The sequence below is a fragment of the Acanthochromis polyacanthus genome, chromosome 21 (genome assembly GCF_021347895.1).
Source record: "Acanthochromis polyacanthus isolate Apoly-LR-REF ecotype Palm Island chromosome 21, KAUST_Apoly_ChrSc, whole genome shotgun sequence".
NCBI classification, from domain to species: Eukaryota; Metazoa; Chordata; class Actinopteri; family Pomacentridae; genus Acanthochromis; species Acanthochromis polyacanthus.
In genome coordinates, this window is record NC_067133.1 from 24,083,030 (window position 1) to 24,106,360 (window position 23,331).

Genomic DNA, 23,331 nt, shown 5'->3' on the forward strand with positions numbered 1-23,331 from the left:
AACCCTTACCCTAACCCTAACCTTAACCATCACCAAATCAATGCCTAACCCTAAACAAACGTTTTTGCACTTTTACATTTTTTATTAACAACAATATGGCCAAGAAAACGGTGTTGCCACCCGTGGGGACCTCATTTTAGGTCCCCACCGTAAGACAAGTCCCCACCTTTATAGCAAATAGTCAGGTCAAAGTCCCCACCGGAATAGCAGAAACAAGTACACACACACACACACACACACACACACACACACACACTATGTTTTTCTATCATTGTGGGGACCTACCATTGACTCCCATTCATATCTAACTCCTAACCCTTACCCTAACCCTAACCTTAACCAACACCAAAACAATGCCTAACCCTAAAGAAACGTTTTTGCACTTTTACTTTTTTCAGTAACAACAGCATGGCCAAGAAAACGTTGTTTAAACTTGTGGGGACCGAAATGAGGTCCCCACAAGTGACATTGTTTTTGGTTTTCCTACAGTTGTGGGGACATTTGGTCCCCACAAGTATAGCCAGCACCTGACCACATACACATACACACACACACACATGCACACACACACACACACACACACACACACACACACACACACACACACACACACACAAAATCCACATCACTTTCATTAAATGACATGGACCATCTGAACACACAATGGGTGGTAAACATACCCTCTGTTGCTTCAGTAATTACCTGTACATCCACAGATCAGATGTACAGGAGGGGGGGCTGAGGAGGTTCAGCTATGAAACTCTGCATCAATCCATGCATCAATAGTGCAGTGATTAGGTTTTTTAGTAAACATGCTACTTGTACACGTCTGTATGTAGCTCCATGAGGGTAAACAACCAGGCAGGTCCATTGTGCATTAATGGCAGGATTACATACGCACACACATATACACAGAGAAAGATACACACACACACACACACACACACACACACATGCACGTGGAACTATCATCTTCCCACACTTGCGTCCCAATGTCAGAACCTAAGGAGTGATTTGTTAAAAATTCCCTGCATAACAATAGTTTGTGAGGTATTTGTATATTTGTGTGTTGGGAGGCCTTATCAGAACTACACACACACACACACACACACACACACACGTACGCACGCACGCACGCACGCACGCACACAGCCACAGGGGTGAAGTTCAGTTAAGTTATCAGCAGTTAATTATCACTGCCAGTCTTGTGTATCATCTACAAATTTCAAATTTTTATGTAAATGATTTGTATTAATACAGATCATTCTGGGCCACACATCTGAACTTCAGGCTTTTTACCTAATTGTCAAACAATGTCTGACTGCCTTTCATAGTTCACTGGTGTTTAGTGATTTAATGCCTGGCAGCTGTTGCCTCTCAGCATCATTAAGGCTGAGGACATAGAAACAAAGAATGATGGTGGGTTAACTTTGGTAACAGTACAGTGCAAAGTACAGTGTCATTTACTGTGAAAAAGGTATATGAAATGGTGGATTTACTGTGAAAAAAACAATATTAAATGGTGTATTTACTGTTAAAAAGGATGCTTAATTCAATTCAATTCAATTCAGTTTTATTTATATAGCGTCAATTACAGTCAAATTGTCTCAAGACGCTTCACAGAACCCATACAAGTTCTCAATCTTCTTCTGCAGCACATTAGCTTTGCGCTCCTTAACCTCCAGCATGTCCTTGAGGTCGTGAATTTCCCCAATAAGAGTTCCCTTCTCCTCTGACATTTCTTGTATCTATTAATAGTGTATTTACTGTGAAAATGTATATTTGAAAGTATATTAAATTGTGTATTTACTTTGAAAACCTATGTTTAACAATGCATTTACTGAGGAAAAAGGATAATGATAAATGTACTGGGAAAAAACATAATAAATGGTGAATTTACTGTGGAAAAAGGATAATAAATGGTAAATGTACTGTGAAGAAGTATGTTTGATGATGTAACTACTGTGGGAAAGCAGGTCAATTGATGTATTCACTGTGAAAAAATACATGAAATGATGTATTTAATGAGGAAATGTATCTTAAATTGATTTACTGTGAAAAAAGTATATTAAATGGTGGATTTATTGGGAAAAAGCATGTTACATTTTCAATTTACTGTGACAAAGTATATTAAATGGCGGATTTACTGTGATAAAGTATGTTTAATAGTGTATTTACTATGAAAAAGGTTGTCTATGGCAGTATTCACTGTGAAAAAAAATTAAATGGTGTATTTTCCGTGAAAACAGTGTACTTAATGGTATTAAGTGGATTTACTGTGAAAAAGGTATGTTAGATGGTGTATTTACTGTGAAAAAGAATGTGAAATAGTATATTAACTGTGACTTATATGTTTAATGGTGTCGCTACTGTAAAAAAAAAAGGTAAGTGTAAACACTGATACAATAATCTCAGTTACTCATGAACGGTATAATCTTCCTGAGACTTCTCATTGACCTCACAGATTAATGAACTCCTTCAAACGCACAACAGGAACCAAACATTCTCCTTCTTCCATATAGTGCATTCACAGGGGATGATAGAATATGATAAATGTGTGTTTACAGGTTTACTCCTCAAGTTTTGAATGGGATTTTCCTAAAAAAAACATTGTCCTTTGTGTTTGCGTGCATCTCAAACCAGTAGAGATCATGGTCCATGTAAAATGTAAAAAGGTTTTGTTTTATAACTGAGACAAAAGTTGCATATGAAGCACCAAAATTAGCTTCACAAAAGACAAATGCAACACACCAGGCGGTTTGCAGTCTTCCCCAAAGGATAAAAGGACATCTGATCAGTGCACACACAAAACAAGACTATTCATTCATCTGTTCATACAGTCCCTGTACGTCTGCAGAATATAAGCTAAGCACGTGTCCATGCTGAGTCTCTTGTGTAAAAGGTAAAGCTCTATTGTTGCTAAGAGGATGAACAAAGAAGACAACATAAGTGACTTAGTGCATAAATGTGTGGTTAAATCTGCTCTTTGTCTTCACTGAGGCTGTCACGACATCAGATGTACAATACATGATTATTACAGCTGAAAGAATTCACAACAAAGATGTTATCAAGATATCTATAAATTTAAAAAAAAAATGCCACCAGTAATCAGCAGTCATCATATCTTTAACTCTATTCTGCGTTTTGTATCTTTTTGGCAAAGGAATTATACTGAAAATATGAGTGTAGTGATTTGAGAAGAGACTCTGTAACCTTCTGTATGTCTGTAAGAAAGGACTTAACCCTTGTGGTGAAAACAAGACAAGGGACTGTGGGAAGTCCTCTTCTAGACCTGGACTTAATGTACGCGGGCCGGGTCCAGGGGAAGGCCCGACATGTCACTACGGACCCCACCCACCCGGGAAATCACAGATCACAGATCACAGATACTTTATTTGTCATTCACACTTTCAGATACAATGAAATTTCATTCGAGCTGCCCTGCCAATGGCAGCTCTGACTGCTGCGCCTAGGAGCACGCTGTCTTTCTTGAGGAAAAAGGTTCGGAAAAAAGGACATTTGGGATCCGAGTAGGGATAGCAGAGGGTAAAATGGAAGAAAAGGTTCGTTATACCAAATGAAACCTCCAGTGTTGAGAAATTCAATTTGAAGAGGAACCTAAAAAAAAAACAAACCCGCAACAGGCAAAGCATGGCATGAGACAAGGTTAGTTGGGATAAGGATGGGGTGGATGGGGTAGTGGGGAGGGAGCTCAGCACAGTAGTCGGTCTCCTATGCAGCTGCCGCACCAGAGTGCGCTGCGCACGGAATTCCTGACCACTGTGCATCGTGAGTGGGAAGCTCGGAACTGAACTGTTTATTCCGCTTCATACGAGTAAACCTTACAGAAACCTAAAAACTCTAACTTCCAACTGAAAAACAGTTTATATCCCCCCCCCCGCACACACAAACAGACACACTATGTGTAATAAAGAACTGAGTCTTGCACTGGACTGCACTTTACCACCCATCTCACTGCTCATTTGCTCTAATTCTTTTTACATATTTATATCTTTTGAGGATTTTATTTGTATGTGGTGTACCTTTCTCCATTTTTTATCTATAGCTGGGAGTCACCAATCAAAATTTTGCTCTGTGAAAACGTAAAGAAAATAAACTCTTGATTCTTGACTCTTAACAGTAGTTACTTGGCTGGATCATTTATGATAATACGCTACTGGATTGGTTAATTTTAAAGGAACTGGAACTTGTGAAAGCAACATGCAGACACTGTAGAGTTGTATTTATTTGAAGGTGAAACAGACCTTTCTCTATGTTCTTTAGCTTTATACTGTTCAAACAGATCACGGACTGATCATCTAATAGGATTCTCAGGTAAGAAGCTTCCTGTAATGAGCAGAATGAAGCAGAAGAGGGCAGAAGAGACTAAGAGTAATCAGAGTCCTGATGAAGAATGTTGTCTACACTCTGAAAAGTAATTGAAGGAACCCATTTCTGGCATGTAATTAAATGCGCAAGGATTCAAATTTAATGATTTAGAATAACTTTTAAAGACACAAACATTATTTTAATGGGTTGGGTTGACAAAATAATGTCGCTAACTGCACCAATTTATCATTGTTCATATTTTGAACTCAAATTTATACTACAGCCATGGCCATAAGTTTGGACACAGCATGACTTACTATGTCTGTTTTGATGTCTATTACAGAACATAACTAATATTTTTTGACAGCACCAGTTTAATTAGTCAACAAATCAACAAGGGATATAATATTATCAATAAATTCCAACAATTGGAACAACTTTGTTCCCAAAACATAATATTAGAAGAAAATAACAAAAAAATGCAGTACTTTCACAACCGAATTTGGTAAGAATAACAAAATGACACCAAACTCTTTTGATGTTTTTTTAAATATGAAACTTAATATAGTTCTCAGGAGTTGTGTACTGTATTGTAAGAGACAATTTTGTGGTATTTTCTAAGATTCACGGCACTAAGATTCATGGTACTTGTGTCCAAACTTATGGCCATGGCTGTACCATTCAAAAGTTTGGTTTCACTCAGGCAATTTCATGTTTTCCATGAAAACTCACACTTCGCCTCTGTAATCCTATGTAGATATTCCATTCAAAATCAGCCGTTAAAAACAGTCATTTACCATATTAACAATGTCTAGACTGTCCATCAATCCATCCATCCATCTACGTATACACCGCTTAATCCTCATTAGGGTCGCAGGGGGGCTGGAGCCTATTTCAGCTGACTTGGGGTGAATGTCTAGACTGCATTTATGATTTATCTAATGTTTTCTTCTTTGAAAAAAATTATTTTCTTTCAAAAATAAGGACATTTCTAAGTGACCCCAAACTTTTGGACGGTAGTTTATGTGTTAGTTGATATAAAACAAAATTCAAAATTTGCTTCATAACTTAATTTTTCTTCACCTTGAGTTCAGAAGTTCAAGTTTCCTACATTTCCAGGCAATTTGGGAATATTTTGTATTGTGATTTGACAAACAGTGAACTTATATTTAGCAATGAAATTTATTTGCATGAACCATTCTTTTAATGTAAAAAGAATCAGTTAACTAAGGTTGACTTCTCCTGCCATTGATTAAAGCCACAAATACATGTTTAAAGGTTTTTCCATGAAATAATCCCTTTCTGCCTCATCTTTAAAGTCCCTGCCTTTATCTCCACCCACCTCTTTGCCAACCGCTGCAAGTCAAGCACACCAGCTCACCTACGACTCTGCTCAGTCACTGTGAAACTACTTTACACGGTGGCAGGTTCACTCACACATGTTCAAACTGGAAATCTGAAGAAAAATAAAGACACAGAAAACCCTGAAGTTGACCGGATTAGTTCCTTTGGTTTGTTACATACAAACCTCAAAGTCTGAACTTGTGTATTGGAGATTGTCATTGATGCCCTGCAGGCTGAAAATGCACAGCCATGGTGGTCACTGTTTATTTCACTTATGATGTGTGGTCTAGTTTATAAAAACACCATATGAGTTAAAAGGCTATTAGATGTTTGTGCTCAGCCTTTTATCCAGTCAAACTTCTATAATGATTAGTTAATAAAACTGTGCAAAAGTTAGTTTTACCTAGGGAAACATCCATGTTAAGTTGGTCCTGAGGAGAACTCTAAGATTTCAGTAAACTTGTGTTTCAATTTACTAATACTGTGAAATAGAACTAGGAAGTTGATTGTACTCCCAGGTTTTCATTGAATTTAACTGAAGTGAAGTGAGTGAGAGGCCCGAATACAAACACCTTGAACTCATATAGACAAAAGTTACTTCCATAAAGGCAGCTTTCAGCCTTAAACAGCTTCCTAATGAACAACAACTCTAATAACATCCACAGCTTATGCATTCTGGCACCACACACTCACACTTAGCCATGCCATATGGAGCCAAGCAGCATCAAGTGTCATGCTTGTCCCACACAATACACACCCAGTCGACCGTACCTTTGTTTCCTCTCGTTCTCTACAATATTATCCCACCATCTCTGCCCGCCTTTTCAGGTTATGCCAAAGCAGAATCCCTCTGTCCACAAAGCGATCGGAGGAGACATCTTTAGGGCATCTTTAAGTCCAACTGCTTCGTTGACTCACAATCCCTCGCTCTCTCTCTCTCATAAAGCCTCCCACTCAGTCCCCCTCTCCTAGACTGAAGAGATGCTTGTGAATATTTAATGGTGCTATTGTGCTTGTGTGTGTGCCAGTGCGACGGAGATAGACTGCATAGACGGGGAAGCCATACTTTCTGAAAGAAAAATGCCTTGGAGCTCTGGAGATAGCAAACAGCTGGGCTGCAGGAATGGAGGGGTCAGAGGTGATTGGGCCTCACCTACTGAGCAGAAGGCATCAAGGTGAAAACCAAAAGGTTCACATCGCAAAAACAAGAGAGTCTGCTTTAATAGTCAGTTATTCTTATCTGTGTTTGTTGCTTATGACTCCTTCACTTAGCTACATGTTTAATTTTTGCTGTCCAGAATGATGGAGTTTGACACAAGGCTGTCTTTAAATTCACGTACTGAAGGAAGTTTGTCTTTTCTCATCTTGTATCTCAAAAGTTTAAGATGATATATGCAGGAGCAGGGATTTGAGATTGTGAAAAGAGGGTCATAGTCCAAAACCTTGTGACTTAGAGCCTACAGTATGCATGAACTTAAAGAAATTTGTCTGCAAATTTAAATTTAAGCCTTCAGTGGATGGAAGCGAAAACATTAAAATACATTATTACTTGTAGAGTAATAAGATGAATGAATGAGTTGATGATTTAAATATACTTTTGGTGAGGTGCATGGACAAGCATTTCAATTTTGTTATATTTCCACTCTGCTACAAATATTGCAATTTTTACCGCATCACATTTATCTGCCATCTTAAGCTATTTTAAAGATATTACACAGTGGGTAGTACAACAGGCTTAGAAAATACAACACATTGTTAAAGATTAAATCATAAAAGAGCTGTTTGTAATCACAGCTCAGACATCTTTGAGCTCCACCAAATAGTGATTTTTTTTTTCTGTCTTTAAACTTCTCACATGCAAAAAATGTTGAAATGATATGAAATATCTCCTCCCAAAAATTAAGATTAGAGCAGCATCTGAATACTTATTCCACTACTGTACACTGATTTAAAATAATAACAATAATAATAATAAACTTCACATGGAAATATTTGCAGGAGGGTATCCATAGGAAGCCAAAGAATTTTAAAAAATAGTAAAAATATGAATTTTATAAAAAAAATTGTCAGAATTACACAATGATACTGCTTCTAATGTGAGGTTCCTGCCACCATTCCAGAAACAATTAGGATGACATAATCCAACAGTTTCTAACCTTTGCAATATTAGCTATAAATTAACTGAATGCAAAAAGATTAGTGAATAACAAAAAAAACAAAACGCAATCTTAATTCTGGCAAAAACAATAAAGGTGACTAAACCAAGAGAGGGATGTTTATCCAATGATAAAGACAAAAGACAGGCTCATTTTGAAATAACTCACTGAAACAAACAGGTCAACAAGCAGAACACAATAATCCAATTACCCTCCACAATTCAACTCTGAAGACAAAAAGCAGTTTGCTGTAAAGATGTCAAATGTTCTGACATTAGGTGTTTGTGACTGAATCTAATGAAGGTGAGATGGAGAAAAAAATAAAAACATATAAAAAACACATGGACTTATTAAATGTTTTATTGACTTTATTCCAGCCTTTTCTTGCTCTGAATCAATGTCTCTTATCTTGTATCATTGTCAAATCAAAAGGTAAAATACACCAGCTTCTGTCCACAACCAACTCTGATATAGTTGGTCTCAATGAATCTTCGAATCGTTGTTCCTGTTAGATTTCATATACAAAATAAGGATGGTGACTATTTTTCTTTGCTGTAAAGTTATTGTACAGTTAAGTTGTTAATCCTCTCCTGCTGCGTCTCTTCTGTCCAATCAGAAGCTTGTTTTACTTCTTAACGATCTGGATGACGTCCTCATGCTCCATGATGTGTGTTAGGCCCACTCTCTGAGGGCTGTACTTGGTACTTGTTCCCTGAAAGACCAGCAGACAACACGGGTCAAATCCACTGCAAATAAAAGCTTTGTGTTGTGTGTCTTGTGCATCCACTCTATTCTGCTTTTTCATATGTCATGGTCCAGTAAACACAGCTGTGACTGAAAGGGTGAACTCAGAGAGTGAAATTGAGCATGCACTGACCAAAGTGGGGATTATTGTCAGCCAACACACCAGACCTAAAGTAAACAATTATTATTTAGTAAGTTGCAGCTGTGTTTACTGAAATGTACACAGTGAAAGTGGAACTTGAAAGGTGGAGTAAGCGATTTTAATCGGATGCACTTTTTGTCTAATTCAGTAAATATCTGGTCACAGTCACAGATGAAAGTGTGTGTTCACACACACTATAAATGGAAAACAAACAACATTATTTTACTATGTCATGTGTGCTTGTGGTCACACCCAAACAATGGTAAAGGGGAAACATCATGGATCAAAAACGGCCAGTGAAAGCTTGAGAGATAATAAACCTGGTACATATTAACTAAGATAACTTTGCTAAACAACAGTTTTTCTCCAGAATCACAGACTCAACCTTTAATGAAGCTGAAATACAGTCACTGTCTGTTATAGTCAGTGCCCAAACACTGTATATATAGTACATGGAATATCAATATCAGGTATACATTTGTTAGTGATAGACACTAAGCTATTATGTCATTATGAAATTAATTAACGTAGTGAACCATTTGGTTAAGTGATAATACAAACTGAGCTCCAATAGACAGAAAACAAGCTAAAGCTAATTTTCAGTTTGAGAACGTCAAAAAGAGAAAACAAAAAGGATTCAATGTTTCATTTCGACGTTAATGAATGTTACCATATGTTAATGAATTTCTACGTTAAATTGGTGGATGTATTTTATCGGCCTATCACAGATATATCGGTATCAACATGTATTCCAATATGAAAACCTTTTATTGAACAAAACATAATTCAGAAAAATATGCTTGGGACAATTTAAGTTGCTAACTACACTCAACAAAAATATGAACGCAACACTTTTCTTTTTGCTCCCATTTTTTATGAGATGAACTCAAAGATCTAAAACTTTTTTCAAATACACAATATCACCATTTCTCTCAAATAGTGTTCACAAATCTGTCTAAATCTGTAATAGTGAGCACTTCTCCTTTGCTGAGATAATCCATCCCACCTCACAGGTGTGCCATATCAAGATGCTGATTAGACACCATGATTAGTGCACAGGTGTGCCTTAGACTGCCCACAATAAAAGGCCACTCTGAAAGGTGCCGTTTTGTTTTATTGGGGGGGGGGGGGGGGGGGTCCACTCCTATTCAATGGCTGTGTGAAGTTGCTGGATATTGGCAGGAACTGGTACACGCTGTCGTATACGCCGATCCAGAGCATCCCAAACATGCTCAATGGGTGACATGTCCGGTGAGTATGCTGGCCATGCAAGAACTGGGACTTTTTCAGCTTCCAAGAATTGTGTACAGATCCCTGCAACACGGGGCCGTATGTATGGCACAACAATGGGCCTCAGGATCTCATCACGGTATCTCAAAATGCCATCAATAAAATGCACCCGAGTTCTTCGTCCATAACAGATGGCTGCCCATACCATAACCCCACCGCCACCATGGGCCACTCCATCCACAACGTAGACATCAGAAAACCGCTCACCCACACGACACCACACACGCTGTCTGCCATCTGCCCTGAACAGTCTAAACCAGGATTCATCCGTGAAGAGAACACCTCTCCAATGTGCCAGATGCCATCGAATGTGAGCGTTTACCCACTCAAGTTGGTTACGATGAACTGGAGTCAGGTCGAAACCCCGATGAGGACGACGAGCATGCAGATGAGCTTCCCTGAGACAGTTTCTGACAGTTTGTGCAGAAATTCTTTGGTTATGCAAACCGATTGTTTCAGCAGCTGTCTGAGTGGCTGGTCTCAGACGATCTTGGAGGTGAACATGCTGGATGTGGAGGTCCTGGGCTGGTGTGGTTACACGTGGTCTGCGGTTGTGAGGCTGGTTGGATGTACTGCCAAATTCTCTGAAACGCCTTTGGAGATGGATTATGGTAGAGAAATGAACATTCAATACACGAGCAACAGCTCTGGTTGACATTCCTGCTGTCAGCATGCCAATTGCATGCTCCCTCAAATCTTGCCACATCTGTGGCATTGTGCTGTGTGATAAAACTGCACCTTTCAGAGTGGCCTTTTATTGTGGGCAGTCTAAGGCACACCTGTGCACTAATCATGGTGTCTAATCAGCATCTTGATATGGCACACCTGTGAGGTGGGATGGATTATCTCAGCAAAGGAAAAGTGCTCACTATCACAGATTTAGACAGATTTGTGAACAATATTTGAGAGAAATGGTGATACTGTGTATGTGCAAAAAGTTTTAGATCTTTGAGTTCATCTCATAAAAAATGGAAGCAAAAACAAAAGTGCTGCGTTTATATTTTTGTTGAGTGTAGTTTGTGAATTACATTAAGAAAATGTTCACAAAATGTGAAACTGTCATTTTGTCTATTCAAATATATTTATCTTAATTCAGGCTGTCAAAATTAATCCATTAATGCAGATTAATCCATCATCGTGATTAATCAGATTAAAAACTTTAATGCAATTAACACATCTGCAGCACAGAATGACTCAAAATCCTTGAAACATCTCTGGCAATGCATTTCGGTCAGTTTGTGTTTAATTTACATGACTGATCAAAGGCTGTATTAATTTCATGATTATTTACAGTTAAAAACAGAGTTAAAAACAGTTAAAAGGAATGGAATTCATGATGCAGTTAACTGATATTGATCTGTTTAGTTGAACTGAAATTTATTTGTATTTATGCTGCCTACAGCGTGTCACTTTAAGTGAACATGGTGTCCCATAAGGCTTTGCGTGTATACCCGGAAGTTAGTACAGAAAAAGACCGGGAGACGTTGTTTTTATGCCGAGCAGCTAGTTAAGTGTTATGAGGAAGGATATTTCTGCACTTGTACCACCTCTCTTTTTCTTACATAAATCCACATCTATTTTCCATATTCTGACGTCCCATCGAGTCATTTTTGATCGTAGTTTATCTACAGTTTGTCTAAGTAGACTTGGGCAGTTGATCCTGACGTGGCAGAACAAGCAGCTCCACATGGAAGATGATAAACAGTAGGGCCCAGCTGACTCATCGACCGGCTGATTAAATCAGCGGATTACAGTCCTTTCCAAAATAATCATCATCAGCCGGAGTTTTACCGATTAAACGAGAAATTATTACTTTCTCATAAAACAGTAAATGCTGTTAAGTGTCGGAGTCATGCAGAATGATGTCCTTGCACCGTTTAAGCTACAGCCAGGCAACATTACAGGAGCAGGCTGAGCCGACAGGTAAGTTTAAAACGACATTGTGAAATTAACAATGACTCAACATGTCTCCCATTTCAGTAAAGAGAAAAAGTTAAAGTTAAAACATTACTGTCTGTCTTCAGCAACCATCATGATGTCATGTCACTCTTAGTTTTACTTTGTCAGAAAATACTATGACACAGTGACAGGCTATAATAGCAACTCGTTGTGTGTGTTGTTATGGAGTAGCATTAGTGTCGGACTATTTGTGACCATATATATTTAACATGCAAATCTGTCAAAGACGACATGCTTTGACATCTGAGAAAGGTATCTCTGGTTTTTATTTTGATTCATATGAGTCCTGACTTCATGGCAAAGAAAATAACAGAGTAGAGAAAATATGATTTTACGGTGAAGGGCATATATATCTTTAACTCTGTATATATACATATGTATTTATGTGTGTGTGTGTGTGTGTGTGTGTGTGTGTGTGTGTGTGTGTGTGTGTGTGTGTGTGTGTGTGTATACACTGCTCAAAAAAAAAAAATCAAGGGAACACTTTTAAAAACATCATATTTCAATATGGGGGGAAAACGAACTGGATATTTACATTGATATGGACTGGATAATCAGGGATGGCAACAGCAAATTCTGATTTCAGCTGAAAGTTGTTGACCGGGGGTGGGGGGTGGGGGTGGGGAATGAGCAAAAACATAATAATACTAGACTTCTTTAAGCATAAGTGACCATTGAGTCACTTAACTTACAGTTCTAAATCCACTACATACACTATGTAAAAGTACTATACTATATTATATATACACACGTGGACAAAATTGTTGGTACCCCTCAGTTAAAGAAGGAAAAACCCACAATTCTCACTGAAATCACTTGAAACTCACAAAAGTAACAATAAATAAAAATTTATTGAAAATTAAATAATCAAAAACAGCCATTACTTTTGAATTGTTGATTAACATAATTATTTAAAAAAACAAACTAATGAAACAGGCCTGGACAAAAATGATGGTACCTCTATAAAAGATTGAAAACTATTTGACCAGAGTGACATGATTAACTCAGGTGTGTCATTTAATTGACATCACAGGTGTTTCCAAACTCATAATCAGTCAGTCTGCCTATTTAAAGGGAGACAAGTAGTCACCCTGCTGTTTGGTGAAAAGGTGTGTACCACACTGAACATGGACAACAGAAAGCGAAGGAGAGAACTGTCCCAGGACATCCGAAAAAAAATTATAGACAAACATCTTAAAGGTAAAGGTTATAAGACCATCTCTAAACAGCTTGAAGTTCCTGTGACAACAGTGGCTCATATTATTCAGAAGTTCAAGACCCACGGGACAGTAGCCAACCTCCCTGGACGTGGCCGCAAGAGGAAAATTGATGACAAATTGAAGAGACGGATCGTTCGAATTGTATCCAAAGAGCCCAGAGCAACCTCCAAAGAAATTAAAGGTGAACTCCAAGGCCAAGGTACATCAGTGTCAGATCGCACCATTCGTTGTTGTTTGAGCCAAAGTGGACTTCATGGGAGACGACCAAGGAGGACACCACTGCTGAAAAAAACTCATAAAAAAGCGAGACTGGAATTTGCAAAAATGCATGTTGACAAGCCACAAAGCTTCTGGGAGAATGTCCTTTGGACAGATGAGACCAAACTGGAGCTTTTTGGTAAGGCACATCAACTCCATGTTCATAGACTCAAAAACCAAGCATACGAAGAAAAGAACACTGTCCCTACGGTGAAACATGGAGGAGGCTCAATAATGTTTTGGGGCTGCTTTGCTGCATCTGGCACAGGGTGTCTTGAAAGTGTGCAAGGTACGATGAAATCTGAAGACTATCAAGGCATTCTGGAGAGAAATGTGCTGCCTAGTGTCAGAAAGCTTGGTCTCAGTCGCAGGTCATGGGTCTTCCAACAGGACAACGATCCAAAACACACAGCCAAAAACACCCAAGAATGGCTGAGAGAAAAGCGTTGGACTATTCTAAAGTGGCCTTCTATGAGCCCAGATCTGAATCCCATTGAACATATGTGGAAGGAGCTGAAACATGCCATTTGGAGAAGACACCCATCAAACCTGAGACAACTGGAGCTGTTTGCTCATGAGGAGTGGGCCAAAATACCTGTTGACAGCTGCAGAACGCTCATTGACAAATACAGAAATCGTTTAATTGCAGTGATTGCCTCAAAAGGTTGTGCAACAAAATATTAAGTTATGGGTACCATCATTTTTGTCCAGCCCTATTTCATTAGTTTTTTTTTTTTAAATAATTATGTTAATCAACAATTCGAAAGTGATGGCTGATTTTGACTATTTAATTTTCAATACATTTTTATTTATTGTTACTTTTGTGAGTTTCAAATGATTTCAGTGAGAATTGTGGGTTTTTCCTTCTTTAACTGAGGGGTACCAACAATTTTGTCCACGTGTGTATACTATCAAATCGCTGGGCTGTTATTCAGGCCGTCTCCACTGCCGCCGCACCCCCCCTGCGAGAAAATGGCGGACCGACGGACTTTCTGGTCTCGACGGTCCGGTGGGTTTCGCATTGACTGCCGTTTACAATCGAACGATAGCTTCAGTGAAAGTCTTGCGGACTCCCGCGAGATGTTAACGACATTAACATCAGCGACAAAGTGTTCAAATTTGAAATTAAATCGGCGGAAATCCACGGATCCGCGGAAAATTGCCATCCCTGATAATGTGTTATGAATGAAAAGATGCCACATTGTTTGATGGAAATGAAAATTATCAACTCCCAAGAGGGCTAAATTCAAGATACCCCAAAATCAAACTGAAAAACTGATGTGGCAGGCTTTTCCATCTTGCTGAAATTCCTTGGCAGCTACTCAAAATGGTATTCAGTAGTTTGTATGGCCTCCGTGTGCTTGTATGCATGCCTGACAATGTCGGGACAAGCTCTGAATGAGACGACAGATGGTGTCCTGGGGTGTCTCCTCCCAGAACTGGACCAGGGCATCACTGAGCTCCTGGACAGTCTGAGGAGCAACCTGATGGTGTCGGATGGAACAAAACATGATGTTCCAAAGGTGTTCTATTGGATTCAGGTCAGGTGAGCATGGGGGCCAGCTAATGGTATCAGTTCCTTTATCCTCCAGGAACTGCATGAGTTCTCCTACCACATAAGGCCGGGCATTGTCGTGCACCAGAAGGAATCCAGGACCACTGCACCAATGTAGGGTCTAAAAATGGGTCCAAGGATTTCATCCTGATACCTAATGACAGTCAGAATGCCATTGTCCAGCCTGTAGAGGTCTGTGCGTCCCTCCATGGATATGCCTCCCCACACCATCACTGACCCACCACCAAACCGGTCACACTGAACAGGCAGCATAACGTTCTCCACAGCTTCTCCAGACCTTTTCATGTCTGTCACATGTGCTCAGGGTGAACCTGCTCTCATCTGTGAAAAGCACAGGGCGCTAGTGGTGGACCTACCAGTTCCTGTGTTTTATGGCAAATGCCAACCGAGCTCCACAGTGCCGGTCAGCAAGCACAGGGCCCACTATAGGATGTCGGGCCCTCAGACTACCCTCATTAAATCTCTTTCTGATCGTTTGATCAGAGACATTCACACCAGTGGTCTGCTGGAGCTCATTTTGTAGGGCTTTTGCAGTGTTCATCCTCGTTCCTCATTGCACAAAGGAGCAGATACCTGTCCTGCTGATGGGTTGAGGACCATCGACAGTCCTATCCAGCTCTCCTAGACTACTGCCTGTCTCCTGGAATCTCCTCCATGCTCTTGAGACTGTGCTGGGAGACACAGCAAACCTTCTGGCAATGGCACACATTGATGTGCCATCCTGGAGGAGTTGGACTGTCTGTGGAACCTCTGTAGGGTCCAGGTATTGTCTCATGCTACCAGAAGTGACTCTGACCCTAGCCAAATGCAAAACTAGTGAAAAACAGTCTGAAAACATTAGGAAGGAAAAAAATGTCAGTGGCCTTCACTTGTAAACTCATTCCTGTTTTGGGGGTTGTCTCATTGTTACCCCTCAAGTGCATCTGTTGTTAATTTTATGAACACCAAAGCAGCTGAAACTGACTAAAAAGCCCCTCAGTTACTTACTTGACCAGATCAGTATCCCACATGTTTGACTGACTTGATGCAATACTTAGATTAAAAAGTGTTCCTTTAATTTTTTGAGCAGTGTATATATATATATATATATATATATATACATACACACACACACACACGCATATATATATACATATATGCGTGTGTATATACATAAACACACACATGTGCACACACACACACACACACACGTGCATATATATATATATATATATATATATATATATATATATAACCTACCTACCTTTGCAGCAACAAGAAGTACAAAACAATATATATTTCATAACTCATTTGTCGATTGACTCTTTTTTTAAAAGGTTTTATAATTTCCTGGAAGTGTAATGCTTTGTTGCATGTTTTTGTACTTGAAAATTCCTCTCTGTTGTAAAGTTAAAAAAAAATCTGTAATTCACATCTTTGTTGTTGTAAGCATTAAGGGACCAAAAAAGAAGTTACTTTATTCATTATATATTTTTAAAATTCATCGGCCACTCAATGAGCTATCAGAATTTTTTTCTGCCAAATATTAGAATCGGCAAAAAACAAAAAAAATCCCAGGAAGTCGGTCGCACTAAACATCATGTTGGCCCTCTCAGTGGGAATTTTGAATTCCAAAAACCCCTAGATGGAACAATCAACCAACATACAGTAATATGTTCATTCTTCAGGAAGGAGTTTTCTTTTCACCGAAGCACTTCCAGCTTAAAGCACCACATTAACGAAAAGCATGCATTAGTCGTGAATTTTAACATGAACCTTTAAAAGGTGTTCAACAGACATCATAAAAACATATATATTCTCTTCTTTGAGTTTGTTTGCACATGCAAAATGAAACACAATTTAGACAAAAAATTAATGATATCTAATCGTGATTAATTGAAATTAATCCATAGCAACCATGTGATTAATCTGACTAAAAATTGTAACTGTTTGACAACACTAATTTTAACATAAATATATAGAATATTGATTAGATTTTCTTTTTGCTTTCTAAAATCTGCAGTACCACCAAAAATCCAGCATCAGCCAGCCTCTACTTCACACCCTCATTAGCAATATTTACAATATATATGTTTTTACAGCTGTGCGTACATTTCTTTTCCATGACGACATCAATAATGCTAATATGGAGTTGGATTTTCAGGGCACTAGTACAGACACCAACTAAGTTCTCGTCAAAATGGTGTGGAAACACAACAGTCAAAATATGACCATCAAATTAGGTGAGCAGACACAATAATTGCATATATTTACACTTACATTACAAGTAGGCAGAGAGTGAATCTCTATAACTACAAAAGACAGCCACGAGAGATCATTTAAATGCCTGAACAATCAAGTTTCCCCCAAAAATGTTGTGTCTTTGCTCCTGTGCTGTGTGACACACGGCTCAGTCCAGTGACGGGAATGTTGTTTGTTACTGTAAATGCTACCGCAGTCAGTTGTTCTGATCATTTTGCCTTCCATTAGATCTCTTTCAGAAAGACTGTTTTAAAATGGTATCAGTAACAGTAACTCTACATCTAAGGCAATATAACAATTACATGAGCAAGCTGTGTTTATTCTGCTCAGCATAATAATATGAAACAGCTAGTTCAATCATGTTTCTGAAGGCCACTGCCTCTGACAACTTGACTGTACTTACCCAAACCAGGGCATATTTGAACTGGCTGGCTAACGTTCTGTGGATTCGATGGCACTGTGGGTATTTAAAAACATTATTAGAAACTGTGCAACACAGAAGGTTTGCTTATTACCGATTACAAATGTACAAATGATCTAAAAGCATTACTCTTGACATGTACAGTATATGTGAGTTTTACTTACCACATGTTCTACGCTTGCTCCTCTTCTCATGATGATGGCATCATTAAAGTCTGGGCGCTCTAACAGAAGAAGAAATTAACACATAAATAAAGTTCGGAGACCTACCTACTATTGGTGCTGCTGTGACAGCTAAATGAATAATTGTATGTATGAATGAGGGTGTCTGCATGTGTGTACCTCCTCTTTTCTTAGTATAAATGCAAATCAGGGCCAAGTATTCCCACAGCGTCTCCAGAAGGTAATCCAGGTTCAGCTTCATCCCACAACTGAAATGCACATGTGGACAGAAAACGGAGGAGGCTGATTAACTTCCACATACAAATATACAAAAATAAGAGTAAGATGATTTCTGCAGTTCACACACACACAGATATCTGACCTGATGACGACACTGTGAGGTCTGCGTGCCAGACGGTCCACCTCCTCGATGGAGATTTGATCCACCTTGTTGTACACCTGAGTTTACAAAAAAAATATCAGGGTAAAAAAACCTCATAATATCAGGACACAAGACTATACATTTTATACAGGTTGAAAATTCAAAAAAGAATCTCTGGACTTATGGAAAACTCTAAAAACAAAAAAGGACCTTTCTAAACAGGTAAAATGTTAGGAATGATTGTATTTACATACATATAGACAAGGCATGTAGACTCTGTTCCCAACGATGACATCAATGAACTCATCTGGTGTGCTGTCCTCCCTGAACAGGACTTCTGCATTAAAGATTTCTGGGGAAAAGAGTTAAAGAATAAACCCAATATGTCTGTGACACATTTAGAAACGAGGCTCTCAGAAAACATAACTGATCTGAAAAAGGAAAACGGATTTTGAAGGGAGAGACTGTTTTTTTTTCTTCTGGGTTTTGTCTCCTCCGATGTCAGCGGAGTAAAGGATACTGTATTCGTGAAGAATGAGCTGAACGAGCTTCTCTGAGCAGTGAGTGAGAGGAACAGTGGAGTTGTAGGAGAGGCCACCACCTTTCTTGGGCTACAGAGAAAAAGAAATAAACATTCTGATAGTTAATATTGCAATATTTAACATTTGTATATTTAACACAGGCACTTTAAAAGAAACCTCTAAACATTTCTTTTTAGCTAAGCATTCTTCCAATCCTTAATAACTTATTAAATGTCTTATTTAAATGATTTATTTTATCATTTCTTTTTATATGCATCTTTTTAATTTCTACATATCTTGTTTGGTACTGATGTATATTTATTTCATTGTTAAGCACCTGACATTGAAATCTGGTACAATGTAAATAAAGACTTGATTTTGAATTTAAGTAATTATTTCAAGAGGTGATAAGCTGGATTTGGAGTAATTTGAAGTTGGTATCTTTAGAGTCACTGAGTTGACTGACAGCATCTTTACCTTCCACCACAATCAAGTCAAATTTCCCCCACAGCTAACACACTACATCTTGAATACTAATTGATCCTGTGATGTCCCCAAGTGATGCAAAAAGAAAATAAAAATGGAAATAGTACCTTGAAATAAATATTTGGTTTTGTTCTGTTGAGTCTGATGCCCACTGACTCCAACTCTTTTTCTAGAAGTGTCCTACAAAGACATTTAAAGCATAAGTTATTGATAGAAAAGTGTCCCATCAAACCTCTTCTAGATTGTTCACATTCAGAAACAGTGTGCATCGCAAACCTTTGAACATCTCCTTTGGTGGCATCCAACATCATGATGACAACATCTGATGTCCTGGCAACAGCGATGACTTGTCGACCTCTACCTTTACCTATAAAAGGTTAAAGGTCAATACAACACAACCACTATAAGGCTTTTTTCATGTTTAGGAGTCAGTGTTTACCACATTAACATCAACCAACATATATTTAGCTTCATATTCCTTTACTATCCAAATTTTCTAATTTATTAACAATTCTGAACACTGGAAAAAATCACCAATGTCTGCTCACTTTGGGCTTAACCTCACAAAATACAACGACATGGAATCTAAGCTCACCTTGGGCAGCACCCTCAATGATTCCTGGCAGATCTAACAACTGGATGTTGGCCCCTTTGTACTACAGACGAAACAAATAACAGCATTCAAGACAAATCTTTACATGGTATCTCAAACCAAAAACATAAACACTGATACTGATGTAAATGCATGTACCTCTATGACACCAGGTATACAGGTGAGAGTCGTGAACTCATAGGAGGCAGCTTCACTGGCAGTTGATGTCATCAAGCTTAGAAAGGTGGACTGCAGGACACGAAAGAGAACTAAATTAAACCAACAAATCTTAAAAATACATGCCATTTACCTTGCCATTAAATTAAAAATGTAAGGTACAAATCCAGATAATCCAATAAACCCAATCCATCACCCACCATGTCAACGTACCTTACCCACAGAGGGGAAACCGATAAGAGCAACACGAGCATCTCCTGATTTCATCACATCGAAGCCCTCGCCTTTGGGCCCCGCTGACTTGGAGGGCTCCAGAAGCTGAGCTCTGTATTTGGCTAGCTTGGCCTTGAGCAAACCCAGATGGTACTCGGTTGCTGGAGGGTTGAGTGAAAAAAAAAAAAAAAGCAGTGACTCAAAAGGAGCAAAGGTGGTTCATTCTGACAAGTGTGGTGAGTCGAAAGGACCCATTTCTGAGAAATTTGTTAACACAAATTAGGGCTGAAACTAACAATTATTTTCATTATCAGTTATTTTCTAAAATAATTGGTTGTTTTGTCTATGCAGCGTTAGAAAATGGTGAAAAATATTGATCAGTGATCTCAAATGTCTTGATTTGTAGCAGCCAGTTCTATGACTAAGCACTTCCTTCTTAAAACTGCAATGTGCCAGTGACAGTCTCAAAAACATGGATTTAGACTTCTGGGGTGTCATATGTAACAACATCTAAGGAACCAATCCTGCCTTCTTGCAGGATGGGACTTTCTGTATTACTATTCTCTGTTGTGGCTCAGACTGGCATAGCTGAGTTGCTCCAACATTACAATTTTCTTTTGTCGGAGTAATTTTACAGGGTGTGAGCAATGTTATTAGTGAGCTGGTGTGCAGGAGCTGCTGCAAATGTAGAAGGGCGCAGCTGTGCACCAGTGAAGCAACATTTAACCAATTTTAACAAAGAAAGAGGGTATTTCTAATTGGAAAAAAATAATTCCAAAGATGCAACTTTACTACAGGTTTGACTCTAAGCAGTGGGTGGAAGATGAAGACAGAGTGCTATTAATACACTGCTCAAAAAAATAAAGGGAACACTTAAACAACACAATGTAACTCCAAGTCAACCACACTTCTGTGAAATCGAAATGTCCACTTAGGAAGCAACACTGATTGACAATCAATTTCACATGCTGTTGTGGAAATGGAATAGACAACAGGTGGAAATTATAGGCAAGTGGCAAGACACACCCAATAAAGGAGTGGTTCTGCAGGTGGTGACCACAGACCACTTCTCAGTTCTGATGCTTTCTGGCTGAGGTTTTGGTCACTTTTGAATGCTGGCGGTGCTTTCACTCTAGTGGTAGCATGAGACGGAGTCTACAACCCACACAAGTGGCTCAGGTAGTGCAGCTCATCCAGGATGGCACACCAATGCGAGCTGTGGCAAGAAGGTTTGCTGTGTCTGTCAGCGTAGTGTCCAGAGCATGGAGGCGCTACCAGGAGACAGGCCAGTGTATCAGGAGACGTGGAGGAGGCCGTGGGAGGGCAACAACCCAGCAGCAGGACCGCTACCTCCTTCTTTGTGCGAGGAGGAACAGGAGGGGCACTGCCAGAGCCCTGCAAAATGAGCTCCAGCAGGCCACAAATGTGCATGTGTCTGCTCAAACAGTCAGAAACAGACTCCATGAGGGTGGTATGAGGGCCCGACATCCACAGGTGGGGGTTGTGCTTACAGCCCAACACTGTGCAGGACATTTGGCATTTGCCAGAGAACACCAAGATTGGCAAATTCTCCACTGGCGCCCTGTGCTCTTCACAGATGAAAGCAGGTTCACACTGAGCACATGTGACAGAGTCTGGAGACGCCGTGGAGAACGTTCTGCTGCCTGCAACATCTTCCAGCATGACCGGTTTGGCAGTGGGTCAGTAATGGTGTGGGGTGGCATTTCTTTGGAGGGCCGCACAGCCCTCCATGTGCTCGCCAGAGGTAGCCTGACTGCCATTAGGTACCGAGATGAGATCCTCAGACCCCTTGTGAGACCATATGTTGGTGCGGTTGGCCCTGGGTTCCTCCTAATGCAAGACAATGCTAGACCTCATGTGGCTAGAGTGTGTCAGCAGTTCCTGCAACATGAAGGCATTGATGTTATGGACTGGCCTGCCCGTTCCCCAGACCTGAATCCAATTGAGCACATCTGGGACATCATGTCTTGCTCCATTCACCAACGCCAAGTTGCACCACAGACTGTCCAGGAGTTGGCGGATGCTTTAGTCCAGGTCTGGGAGGAGATCCCTCAGGAGAACATCCGCCGCCTCATCAGGAGCATGCCCAGGCGTTGTAGGGACGTTATACAGGCACGCGGAGGCCACACATCCTACTGAGCCTCCTTTTGACTTGTTTAAATGAGATTACATCAAAGTTGGATCAATCTGTAGTGTGTTTTTCCACTTTAATTTTGAGTATAACTCCAAATCCAGAAACTCCATGGGTTGATACATTTGATTTTCATTGATAATTTTTGTGTGATTTTGTTGTCAGCACATTCAACTATGGAAACAACAAAGTATTTAATAAAAATATTTCATTCATTCAGATCTACAATGTGTTACTTTAGTGTTCCCTTTATTTTTTGAGCAGTGTATATAATATCAACACAACTAGCACAGTTCAGTTTGTTTTAATTCTATTTCGCCCTTACTACTTCGAGATTTAAAAAAAAACAGACTGAGGATTGTGCTGTCTTTATCTGTGTTACAGCTGGCTTTCATCAACTTGCTAACAGTGTCAGGTTTCATTAATGAGTAACATAACACTCGCAGGTGACACACACCCTCAGCTGGCTTCAAGTTCGCCTACCTTGTAGCTAACAGTTAGCATTACGACTGCCCTCTCATACCTTTGTTTTTCTGTGTCCGAGAAATTTCTTTCTCTATTTCCGCGATTTTTTCCAAGATGCCCATAGTGGAAGTTGAGGTGGGCTACAGCTACACTGTCAGGAGGAAAAAACAGAAACAGAAACGTGTCATTCCACAGTTAGTAGCTTTGTTAGCCGCCAGGCTAACCGGCTAACCAGTGACACAGAACAGTTGAGAAACCGCGTCAAAAGCAGCAAATTAACACATAAAGGTGCAAATGAGCATCCGAATACAACACACGCAATGTCAATGTGGTAATATTAAATATATTTACACTTTGACAGAAGCTACACTCGGCAACATGCGCAGGCAACAGACATCAGAAACCGGAACTCGGTCTGTTGCCGTAAAAGGTCCGGGGAGAAACACACGAGGACGAGAACATTTTGCCCCATGTATCCAAAGCGCTGCATCTACCGGGAAGT

At 39.5% G+C, this 23,331-nt stretch overlaps 1 protein-coding gene across 1 annotated transcript; it reads right to left on the reverse strand.

Moving 5' to 3' along the window:
• Positions 1-8,173: 8,173 nt before the first annotated feature.
• On the reverse strand, positions 8,174-23,316 carry drg2 (developmentally regulated GTP binding protein 2). The gene is made up of 14 exons (XM_022209354.2): positions 23,181-23,316; positions 22,888-22,980; positions 20,213-20,373; positions 19,982-20,071; positions 19,826-19,886; positions 19,507-19,597; positions 19,338-19,410; positions 18,744-18,834; positions 18,478-18,575; positions 18,224-18,300; positions 18,022-18,110; positions 17,845-17,903; positions 17,663-17,716; positions 8,174-8,541 (listed from the first exon to the last, which is right to left on the reverse strand). The coding sequence occupies exons 2-14, from the start codon at positions 22,949-22,951 to the stop codon at positions 8,455-8,457; spliced, it is 1,095 nt and encodes a 364-aa protein (XP_022065046.1). The 5' UTR covers positions 22,952-22,980; positions 23,181-23,316; the 3' UTR covers positions 8,174-8,454.
• Positions 23,317-23,331: the final 15 nt, after the last annotated feature.

Coding starts and splice junctions, on each gene's coding strand:
- drg2 (XM_022209354.2), bottom strand. CDS start 22,951: ATGGGCATCTTGGAAAAAATCGCGGAAATAGAGAAAGAAATTTCTCGG. Junction 19,598..19,825: donor CATTGAGGGTGCTGCCCAAG/GTGAGCTTAGAT, acceptor AACCTTTTATAG/GTAAAGGTAGAGGTCGACAA. Junction 18,111..18,223: donor CCTCACAGTGTCGTCATCAG/GTCAGATATCTG, acceptor TGTGCATTTCAG/TTGTGGGATGAAGCTGAACC.